The sequence below is a fragment of the Chenopodium album genome, chromosome 24, assembly GCF_948465745.1.
Source record: "Chenopodium album chromosome 24, dcCheAlbu1.1, whole genome shotgun sequence".
Classification (NCBI taxonomy): Eukaryota; Viridiplantae; Streptophyta; class Magnoliopsida; order Caryophyllales; family Amaranthaceae; genus Chenopodium; species Chenopodium album.
In genome coordinates this window covers 31443026-31455553 of record NC_137857.1, presented here as the reverse complement: position 1 = coordinate 31455553, position 12528 = coordinate 31443026, and the positions used below count along the sequence as shown (strand labels likewise).

Below are 12528 nucleotides of genomic sequence, written 5' to 3'. Positions count from 1 at the left end.
TATATTTATTATTATTATTATTGGTATCAGTATTTCATCATTCAATTATTCTATAAGCTCTATATGTTTTAATAAAATATTTGATGAATGTATTATTAATTTTGGGATTTTTTTTTAAATTTTGATGTGAGAAAATGAACAAATCTAGAATATTTTATTTGTTTGAATCGTGCATCGCACGAGATTAATCTATATATACTAAAAGAGACACCAGCATGACAAATGTCATGTTCTGGTGTGTCCCTAGGTTTTTTTTTGTTTTTTTAAAATAAAATATTTTACATAAATAAATGAATACAAAAGATTTAATGTATCTTTGCACAATATATATTATTGATACCATAAACTTAAGTAGGAATATGAAAATAAAATCAAATTATTAACATAATTTATGATAGATATACATGTAGGAGATTATAGGTACTAATTGCGGAATAAACATGAATCACATTCACAAAGCACCTAGCCAAGGATCTCATGCATAACACATAAAGAAGTAAGAATTATACATTTTGAAGCGTGATTCCACTAGTGATCGAGCAAGAACAAGGGAAATAAAGAACCTTAAACGTGATTCCTCTACTTGGTCCACGGGCACGGATTAAGACCTCCACTAATGCTAGTTAGTCGCGATAGAACTCTTCAATAGACCTTCTACGGAGAAGTATGAACAATGAACTAGTCAAGATTCACCACGAAACACCACGAATGCCACTAGGGGTGGCCGGCCGTGGGTGTGAGGGGAGAGAGAGGGGTGCCGTGAGTAGGGATGTCAGTGGGGCGGGTCAATTAGGAGACCCGCCCCATCCCTGCCCCAGTGGGGCGGGGATGGGTCTCGGTTTGGCGGGTGGTGGGGCGGGGATGGGGATAAAAACCATACCCGCCATGGGTGATGGGGCGGGGGTGGATTTTAAGTTGTACCCACCCCATCCCCGCCCCGCCCCACCCGCCCCACTTCGTACCCGCCCCATCCCCACCTCATATCCACATCTATATAGTTTTATACTATTTAATAAAATAATTACGTGAAATAAAATACTAATATAATACTTTGTACTATACTTATTATATTATAAACAAATATGTGTGTAATATTAAGAATTTTTTTTAAATATTAAAATCCGCATTAATTATGTAGGTTTGTGTATTTGAGAGACGGAGATTAGGTGGGGATTAGGCGGGTATTTGGTGGGGATTAGGTGGGGATGGATATCCAAGTGGGGGGTGGGGCGGGGATGGTTTTGGAGTTGTACTCGCCGGGGTGGGGATGGGGATGAATATTAGACCCGCCGTGGGGATGGGGATGGGAAGGCCAACATCCACCCTGCCCCGCCCCATTGACATCCCTAGCCGTGAGTTTGAGAGGAGGGTTAGGGCTTTGGACGTTGGTTGCTTAGATTCACAATTCACTGTAAAATAATTGTGACTGTTATTAATCAACCCTAGGCATGATTCTTATTTATAGATCATATCTCTAAATAGGAATCCATGCCAAAGCCCAACTCCTAATCCCAGTCAAAGTACACTAGCCCAATCATATTCATGATTAGTTAAATGCTCATGAGGCCCATTAATGGGTCTCTAACTTACTTAACCCATTACCCTTGTGTGTGATCTTATAGGAACCATTCTAATGGGCTTTGGACCATTTAAGTAGTCCAAAGATCATCTCTCATAGTCTAGCAACAGAGGATGACGCCCCAAGAGAATGAACTTATTATCTCCATAATAGTGATCCTTGATATATCTAGTAATTGCACTTATCAAAGACAAAACTCCTTCAATACATAGTATTGTGTACTAATCTACCATTTTTACAAGGTTTTATTATCAAAAAAAATAATATTGTAATTAATCTATACTAATATATTAAAAGGCGTTTATAAGAACGTCCATGTGTCATGTAGGCTCCCTCATTACGCCACGTCACCAACTCAACTAATCATTATGCCACGTCATGCACAAGGTGTTCCTAAGAACGTCTACGTGCCACGTAAACTAGGATCACTATGCCACGTCACCTACTCAACTAATCATTACACCACGTCATGCACTTGTAATAATAATATAAAAAAGCTCTCTCCAAGATTTGAACACGCAACCTCTAAAACTAAGTGTTTTACCACAAATCTAAGTTATTTTTTTTATGTATTCTTTTGAAAACAAATATTAATATGTAACAAATGACAATTCAATATGAACAACAAATTTAATTACAAGAAAATTGAGTTATAAATTACAATGTATATTAATGATCAACCTATGTAATAACCCGGGGTATCACCCGGGCCCAAAAACTAGTTTATGAATGAAAAGCTTGCTAGGAAAGATATGAAAAAAGATTTTAAGGCATAAGAGAGAATGAATAATACGGAGTAGTGGGTAAAAAAAGAAACTTTATTTACGGACTAAATACATATTGTTAAGATATTCATTTACTTAATAAGAAAACAATGATATAAATTTGTTGGTGAAATGTAATGTATATAAACATACATACATGCGTATTTTAAAATATTTATTTTTCTAATAATAGACTCCTTCATAAATCATACAATAATAAAATTGTTTTAAGAAGTGATAACTTAGACATAGTAAATATATTGTTTATTAAATAATAGTTATTGAAAATTACCGTATATGGCATGGGATATAACCTAGTAGATTATTATAGTTTTCACTTAATAATAATTGTTCAACATTAACCCTTTTTATTAATTTTGATAAAATTTATAAATTTACAATACACCAGGGTATCGCCCGGGCCTATAACTAGTTTATGTCTAAATTTTATGATTTTCTCTGATTTTCTCTAGTTTATGTCATTATTATTTCTTAGGGCCTGTTCTGATTTACAGAACTGAGCTGAACTGAATTGAATTGAACTGAACTTATTAGAGCTGAACTGAACTTATTAGAGCTGAATTGAGCTTAACTGAACTGTTATTATTATTATTATTATTATTATTATTATTATTATTATTATTATATTACTATTATTGTTGTTGTTGTTGTTGTTGTTGTTTGTCGTTGTTGTAATATATGCTAAAAAGTATGAAATTTGGCTTTAATTATCATTAGCGATATTATTACAAATAAAGATAAACTGAACTGAACTGAACTGATTGGAGCTAAACTGAACTGATTGAGCTGAAATGAATATTTTATGAGAGAAGGAAATTAAGAGCTGAACTGAACTGAACTGATTGAAGCTGAATCGAACTGAACTGAACTGAAATTAAGCTGAAGTGAACAGGCCCTAGCTTAGTTGTCCTAAAAAAAATCGAAAAGAATATTGTTAAATGTTATCCATTATTAATTGTACGGCTTTCTTAAGAAAAGAAATCATTGGTAAATGGAGGATCTAGGAGGCACAAATCTAGGGGATGGCAAGTCCAGGCCATGATCCACCCCATGATACAGAAAAACTCTACTTTGTACATATGTAAAAATGTAAAAATCTTTGTACATATGATCCAGTTCCATTCCTGCTCTACAGACTACAGCCCATTTGTTGATTGGTTTCGAGACCAAAACCATACTAATAATCTTTTCTTTTTATTTTTTGTTGTAGTAATTTAAAATTAGATTAATTTATGAATAAGCTTTAGAGATCAAGATATGGTCTAATCTATATTTTAATTCCTAAATCCGTCTTACCATATATCCCTACCTTATAAAAAGTACTCCGCAAAAGATTACTCTTATGAATAGTGTAATGCCAATTATATCCTACAAAATGTGTATTTACATACATATTTCTTCATTAATATGTACAAATGTTTTTTTTAATGAATAGTACCCTCTAAAATATTTATTTACTTATTTTCCTCATTAATGATTTTTTCTTAACTCTTAGAATAGTGCATGGACATTTATATCCCTAAATATATTTGTCTACATATTTTCACTCCTTAATACTACCAACAACTTAATTTATGATGTAAGGCCAAACCGAAAGAGATTTCGGATAGGGCTAGCTATGATTGCGCGCATTACCTTCCCAGCTTCCCTAATAGTTTGAAAAGATCGAGAGATAACGCATTAAATTGGTGGTAATGAATACCTGACCTTTAAGTAATGGTAATAATTTGATAATAAAATCGGTTAATTAATTTGACTTACACCTCTTAAAAACAATGCACCATACATGCTCTAATTACAAATTACCTAAAATAAACGCATGTCAACTAAAGTAAAATTTCCAAAAAGTACCATGTCAACTAATTTCAGATAAAAAAAACTGAAATTGTGTATTACATTAAACTATTAAAGTAGATTAGCATGTTTAATTTCCAAAAATGAAAATAATACTTGTAGATGTTTAGAATGAATTTAAATAAGACTACGTATCCTACAAGTAACACATCTTCTAACTCTTCTAGACATAAGCTATACTTTCCTAACATAAATAAAATAATTAAGATGATATTTTCTATGAAAAAACGCTATATATACCATATTATCATGCCTTCTTTTCCACTTTTCAATTCTTCCTCATACACTTTACCTCAAAATATTCAAACCCTCTCAAAACCTTTCACGAGTACTCTAATTCTCTTGATCTCTCCTCTCATGGCTTCTTCAAGCGAACGTTACGACATCATCTACCTCGCTAAGCTTGCCGCCCAAGCCGAACGCTATGATGGTATGTTCTTCCTCATCGATCACTTTCTTTCACGTACGAGTTTCAAATCTTTCAATTCACTAAAGCTTCAATTTTAGTTGGATTTGAGTTCCTTTTTTACTTCTACGTTCTTTTCAAAAACACAACGTTACGCCAATATTACACTACTTACATAATCTTTGACTAATTTTTGTGAATTCAAAGTGTATGTTAAGAAAATAATATAATCGCGTGAAATCTTGTTAATGCATCTCAATTAAAGTTTATACCAAATTTACGTACTAAAATATTATTATTGTTGTAGGAAATTTATGATATACCACTAAGTTGTGCGTTTTCAATCATGAAACTATATGTTAAAAAAAAAATTAATGATTTTATATTTTAAAATTTGCAGATATGATCGATGCAATGAAGAAATTGGTGAAGTATAACATGGATTTAACAGCCGAAGAGCGTAATCTCCTTTCGACAGCGTACAAGAAAGTGACCGAACCAAAGAGAGAATCATGCAAACTTCTCTCAAAAACTGAGCAGGAGGAGGATACAATATACAAAGACGAGACGTACATGAAGTGTATTCAAGATTATCGTAACATAGTCGAGTCGGATCTTGCTAACATTTGCTACGACGTTATAACTCTAATTGATGATCATCTCCTTCCTTTTGCGTCGAGCACCGAATCCACCGTCTTTTACTTAAAGATGTGAGTATATTTTTTAAGTATTTTGCATATTCTTGAACTAAATTAAGTCTTTATTTTAGCAATTAATTTATTTTACCGTATTTTTACGTGTATTATTATTCTTTAAGTAAAGACTTGTTTTGTTTAATTAACGAAGAGCGATGTGATGCAGGAAAGCGGATCATTACCGATATATGGCCGAAATCAAAACCGGTGATGAAAAAACATTAGTCGCTGAAGAATCATTGAAAACATATAAGGTAAATATTTGCTCGATTTTATTGTATTACTCAATTTTTGGTTGCATTTTTTGGTGTATTAATTCATGATTTTTGCTATATTTTTAAGTGCCCTTCTACATTATTTATAATTTTCATTCATATAAATTCTTTCCTATATATTAGAATTGTCTTTTTTTATATATATATATATTTTTTTGGGTCTATGTACGAGTATAGAATATAATAATACCAATAATGTTTCTTTTTTTAAGAATATGAATATATTGATAATAATGTAGCATTTTTGTTAGAAATATGACTAGATAAATCTAATTCAGTGGCGGTTTTCTAATTATGTGATTAGTCGAAGGTTTTTTTAAAAAAAATAAAAATAAAGAATGATTATTATTGGCCGAAGTTAGAAGTGTTTGTCATTAACTTTGTGGTTAAAGTTATTTGGTATATCATTCGATTTTCATTTCGTTTTACAAGTGATTAATTGCAATTAAATTTTTGTTGTAGGAAGCAATGGCCATAGCAGTACTTCAATTTTCACCAATTCATCCAACACGTTTGGGCTTGGCATTAAATTTTGCCGTTTTCTACTACGAGGTTTCAAACTGTTATCAAAGGTACTTGTATAGAACATTTATAAGCTTACAATTTCTCTATGATCTTGTATGTTATAATTACATTGTTACTTACTTGTACGTATTTTTTATATTTTAGGGCATATCAATTGGCAAAGGAAGCTTTTGAAGAAGCTATGTTAGAGTTGGATGATTTAGGCGGCAAGTCTTCTTCAAAAGACAGTAAGGTTATCCTGAATCTTTTGAGGGATAACCTTACACTATGGAAGAGCGAAAATGATGAAAGGAACCTTTGAAGCATTCACTTCATATTATAGTAACTTGAGATTAGTGAAACGAACATGTGAAACATTCAATTTCTAGTACAATAGCTTAGCTTGAGAAAGAAAATTCAGAATAATATCTGAAACATATCTATTTTTATTATATGTAGTTATTTAAAGATTAGTGCCATCATCAATTAAGAATGGATCGATTGTTTTAAGGCTTAAAAGTATTCTATCGGATTAATTTTGAGTTTTTTTTTTTTTTTTTTTTTTTTTTTTTTTTTTTTTTTTTTTAATTTTTTTGACAAAAGCAATTTGGAGTTTTTGAAGTTCAAATTTAATGAAAGCAATATATATAACAAATTAACAATAATGCATGTCATACATCTCTTATGTTAAAAGTGACTTATGAGTGTAATCATATCTTAAGCCAATTGTATCAGTAAACAAAACGGTGTAATAACATACTTATGCGGTAACAATATTTTCTTACATTGAATTATTAATGTAACAATATCTTAAAAGTAACATTTTTAGCCTTGGAATACATTAGTCCTAGAGCCATAGTTTATACGGAGTAGTACGGTAGTACTTTATGATCTCAATATTTCCTATTTGAGGATAAGCATTAATGTGAGCTGAGTTCTTGTTAATTTGTCTCTATGTAATTAAGAAATACTCTATCTAGTTTTTTATTATTAAAGACATTTGGTAATTAATCAATAAAACAGCTTAATTGTTTGACAAGTGTTGTTTGGTTCAATGTCATACGATTCGGGTTTAACAAGTTGTAACAATTAGAGTTTTTACGCATTTTATGAAAGAGGGTCCACATGGTAGTCATTATTCATCTAAATTGAGCCATTGAAATACATACACTTTTCTAATTTGTGTTGATTGGCTGGACTCTTGAAATAAAAGTCTGTTATTTTGCAACCATCAATTATACTAAATTTGGATTTGACAAAAAACGTAAGATTAAATTTCTTTGTGAACCTCCTTGTTTTAAGATAACCAAGACAGCAAAATAACCATGCAAATTAAAGATGCATAAATTTTCCAAATTTAGTAAAAATGACCAGAAACTACATTCTTACAATAAGCCAGCTATATCATCTAAAAAAAGCCATCTAATTCCCTTCTTTATAAACTAAAAATCATCCTCACCTATTTCCTTAACCTTCGTCCTTGAATTTTACAATTCATCATACAAGGAAGATCAATCTTGTTTATAATAAAAGTACACGAAATGGCGAAGTGTCAAGCTGTTTTTCTCTTGGTTGGCGCTCTCTGCGTCCTGTCCTTGGCCGGTGTCACCAACGCCGCTGAGAACCATTTCAAAGTCCAGGGCATGGTGTACTGTGACACTTGCCGTATCCAATTTATGACCCGCGTTAGCACAATACTGGAAGGTACGTAAACTTTATTTCATCTATCAATATATATCGCAAATTTTAGTATGAGACAGTCTAATGTCACAACAAAATAAATGTCACGTAAGAATTAATCGTATGTTACGTGATCCACTAGAAATAAACGTACACATGCATTGTTTAAACTTCTGTTATGTCAATTATAAAAGTGGATATCTAGACTATAGTATATAATTATATCCTAATAATATGAATATATGATGCCTAAACTTTGAAATTTTGGTAAAACAGGGGCAACTGTGAAATTGGAATGCAGGAACATTACTGCAGGAACTCAGACATTCAAAGCTGAAGCTGTCACAAACAAGGTAGGACAGTACAGCATCCCTGTTGATGGTGATTTCGAGGACGATATCTGTGAAATCGAGTTGGTTAAGAGCCCGAACAGCGAATGCTCTGAGGTTTCACATGATGTTTATGCCAAGCAAAGTGCTAAGGTTAGTCTAACATCTAACAATGGTGAAGCTTCAGACATTCGCAGCGCCAATGCTCTCGGCTTCATGAGGAAGGAGCCCCTTAAGGAGTGCCCTGAGGTTCTCAAGGAGTTGGATCTTTATGATGTTAAAGCTAATTAAGTAATTATACAAAATGTTCAATTTTTTTTACCAGTTTGAATGTATTACCAGAATAAGCATGTGACATTTTTTTTTTCCAAAAAAAAGGGGTGCAAGAGCAAAATTTTTTAGTTATATAGAGGTGTAATTTATTCATCAATTTTTAAAAATTTAAATGTAGCCTTGTAATGGGAGTTTATTGATTTTTCTTGCACCCTTTATGAGTTTGGTGTTGAGGTTTTAACATGTAATGTCATTTTGCTCATTTTGGATTGATGTGGATGTAAGCTTTTGTATTTTCTCTCTATATATTTTCTTCAATTCCCTTTTTAAAAATTTGTTTAACATATTTAAAGAAATTTAACACAAATATTATTGTGTCATGCAATTATTTTATGATTAAATCAAAATTATTACTACATATACAAGTATATATATTCTCACTTGTAATCTGCTTAAATTTTTAATTTATTGTTTGTTTTATGTACTTGGTATTTATATACTAGCTAGCTTGTTGAAAACCAAAAAAAGAAGGTCCATTTTCTTTTCCCACATGGTTCCTAGGTCAAACCAACATTTTATTTACAAAGTAACAGAGAGATCTTTTTCTAGTTAGACTTCTATCAATGTAATGAAAGAATCATCCTTTTGAATTTCTTAGGGCCTGTTCTCTTACGTTGAAATTCAGTTCAGTTCAGTTTAGTTCAGCTGAGTTCAGTTCAACTCAATTCAGTTTAGTTCAGTTCAGTTCAGCTGAGTTCAGTTCAGTTCAGTTCAGCTGAGTTCAGTCAATGAGAACAGGCCCTTAGTCTTGTTAAATCGAAAGAAAATGAGACCCTAAAGAACCCCTCTTTACCACTTTAGGGGGGTGCGGGTGAAGGGGGTATACATATAACTGAGGCAAAGTGTTTTACGATTGAATCTCAGTTACTTTATTTTCATTTGATAGATCCAAATCCATGGCCTATTTTGGGCTCACTTGGAGCTTTGACAATGACCGTATAGTAGAAGGTGTAATGTACATAAATGCACTCATTTCAAGGGGGTGGGGGTGCAACGACACTAAAAAATGGGATATCTTCTACAAGTACTATGATTATATGCAATATGCAAAATGAAGAGAAAAAATAAAGCTTAAAAATGGGGATATCTTTGACATTTAATTGTGTGTAAAAAATTAGAGAATCTCATACTACATTTCTTTCTTTTTTTTTTTAAGTTTCTTTGTCAGTTAAAAGCATCCTGTACTATAGTACATTGTTGATGATCAGATTCTTCTGCTAACTACTTTTATAGTGCTTTAAACTTGTTTAAATGTGCTTCTAATTTCTATCCATATCTATCAAAAAAAGACATGATTCTTATTCTTTTAATATAGTCTGTATTTTTATTCCCTTCCAAGTTCCAATATTAATTTAACCCTTATATGCTTTTTGGTAGTCGTTATATATTCCTTAGAAGTGGTTAATTTAATTGATACCAAATTTGAGGTCACAAAGTGATAGTATTGTGGAAAACAAGTGTCTTTGGAATAAGTTACAAGGAAGAAGAAATTCTTAAATGTTGGCTTTTGTATGCTCAACATACATCCAGGTTCTTAGCTTCAAAGAAAGCATAAAAGAAAAGGTCAAGTTGCTTTTTTTTATATGTGGAAATTTACCCATAAAGGGAATTGAACTATGTGTTATAAGACTAAAGTCAAGAATGAATATAAATATAGAGTATAATACACTTTAAAACGAGAGATCTTGAGATTCCTCTTCTAAATGAATATATGCTAGAGTTGTTCGCCTTCTACTTTTATGATACCCTCAAGATCGAAAGTAAATTTAACATATATCCAGAATAATGAATACAAAAGTTAACAACTAGTTCTACATCTATTTAATATATATGCAGTATTTGTAGTCTAATTAGGTTATTGGGTTATCAACTTATCATATCAATTCGAATTATGGATTTAGTTGGATTAGATAATTGCAAATTTAAATCATGTAAAATTATTGTTCTCATATATATATAGATTATGAATTGAATGATCTGACTTTATGTTATTTCTAGTCGTCATATATAAGAATACTTCATTTAAATCGTATAAAATTATTAAATTATTCTCATATAAGTTAAGTTTTGATTTTAATGACTTTGAGTTAGGTCTTAGGTTATACAAGTATTATTGCCAGTCGTTATAAATAAGAACACTTGGGGGCGTATGGTTTGGATAATGTAAATAGAGTGTAAAGGAAACAAACAAGAGGGGGGAAAAGAATCAAACAACTATTACCTTTTCATTTATTTAGTTTAACCATGGAAATGAGAGAAATAGAACTTTGTGATTGAGGAGGCCAGGAGGGTAAAAGTATTTGTTACCTTAAGTTTTTAAGAGCTAACAAATAAGGGGTAACCATTACTCTTAGGTAAGAGTAATTGTTACCATGCCTTAACCAAACACACGGTAATAATATCGATTTAATCGAATCCGTTTTCGCTCTTAGAAATACACTAATCAAACACCCCCTTAATGGTCATTACCATCTATCTCCAAATCAAAGACCCTAAACATCGGAAACTTTAAGAGATGGGGGGACATATTTCCAACTCTTAACAAAATAATGCCATTTTGAGTCATACCCATGCTTGTCAATCCCAATGCAGTAAAAAAGTTGTCGTTTTTCATCAAGTACTAATCACTAATGACTCAGACCTTTTACTTTATGACTACCAAACCAACAAAGAAAATATAAAGACCAATCAATTCACAAAAAATATTGTAGTTTTTCCGATTGCTTTTTTTTTTTTTTTTTCTTTTCCCCTTTATAAAAGGTTTCTTTCTATTCTTTTCTTTCTCTCTATGAAATACTTCCTCAATCTCTAAATAATCTTTAATTTTTTCATTATATATTATATTTAAAGTAAAAGTCTTTTTTTTTCCTCATTTGATTGGAAAAGGTTTATTATTCAACTACTTTTATTTTATTAATTGTAACCCTATAACCCTATCATACAATTCATATTTTCTCTTACTTGTACTCCTTTATTGTTCATTTTCTAACATAATACGCCTAAGAAATAAGCTCTTTTATTTAGAGATGTTAAAAGTATTCTTTCAAAAAAAAAAAAAAAAAAGAGAGAGAGAGAGAGATGTTAACACTAGTTATTACAGCTTGACTTTAGTGCTAGCTTGCTAACACTTAATCTTGACCATAATTGTATTTATTTGCCAATCAATATAGATTACAAACATTAATACTATTCTGTCAAAAAAAAAAAAAAAAAACATTAATACTATGAAAGACAAGTCTATCATCATCTTCAAAATTATCTTCGTATTTAGTAAAAACTTACGGTTTAGATTAGTGTGTAAATAATGTATTTAATAGATTAAATTATAAATTAATGATGAAATAATTGAATTGGGTGGATAACGAAAAAGCTACACATACATTCACTGTATGTGGGAGCCACATACATTGTGACATGACAGCTTTTCATTGGGTGTTTGTTTGGGGCCCAAGTTCCACTTAATTTCAGATTTCATTCAAATTTGAATGAAAATTCAAAGGTTTGAAATTCAAATTAATTTGTCATTTCCAATGCAATTAATTTATTATTTTTTTAAAAAAAAAAATTAAAAAAAAAATCATTTCTGCAACATCGATGAACAACTTTTAGAGAGAGGAAGATATGGGCGACAATGGAAGATGAACAAAAAAACCTTGAAGTTGCTTCATTATACATGCAGAAGCTTAAATTTACATCATCCGCAAAGATTTTTTTGTTTAATTGAACAAAATAATCGTTGTTTACCTGAGAATATTGAGAAATTTGAGTTAATTAGGTTTCTGAAATTTTCGATTTGGGGGTTTTTGAATTGGATTTATTCCAGTTAATTGTGTAAACGTTTATATATTATTTGTAGAATCTATTGTGTTATATATTATGCAGTTTAATTGACTTATTCTTCCTCCATTAATCGTCCCCTATTTGTAAATGAGTATGTTTGCAGAATATACTAATTTTCAATTGAAACAGTGAAATGGGTATGTTCTTTGTCCTATCGATTTCAAATAAAATTGGATATTTTGTTGGAATACTATATTTGTTATAGGCACACAAGTAACCGAGGGCCAAATTGATTAATAAGTAATTAG

General features: G+C 31.1%; 2 protein-coding genes across 2 annotated transcripts; both read left to right on the top strand.

Annotated features, from left to right (window-relative positions):
- Positions 1-4575: 4575 nt before the first annotated feature.
- Positions 4576-6420, top strand: LOC145610822 (14-3-3 protein 9-like). Its single transcript, XM_081666104.1, has 5 exons — positions 4576-4648; positions 5025-5334; positions 5486-5573; positions 6057-6166; positions 6264-6420. The coding sequence occupies exons 1-5, from the start codon at positions 4576-4578 to the stop codon at positions 6418-6420; spliced, it is 738 nt and encodes a 245-aa protein (XP_081522230.1).
- Positions 6421-7639: 1219 nt separating this feature from the next.
- On the top strand, positions 7640-8488 carry LOC145612492 (pollen allergen Che a 1-like). Its single transcript, XM_081667852.1, has 2 exons — positions 7640-7802; positions 8055-8488. The coding sequence occupies exons 1-2, from the start codon at positions 7640-7642 to the stop codon at positions 8396-8398; spliced, it is 507 nt and encodes a 168-aa protein (XP_081523978.1). The 3' UTR covers positions 8399-8488.
- The last annotated feature ends 4040 nt before the right edge of the window (positions 8489-12528 follow it).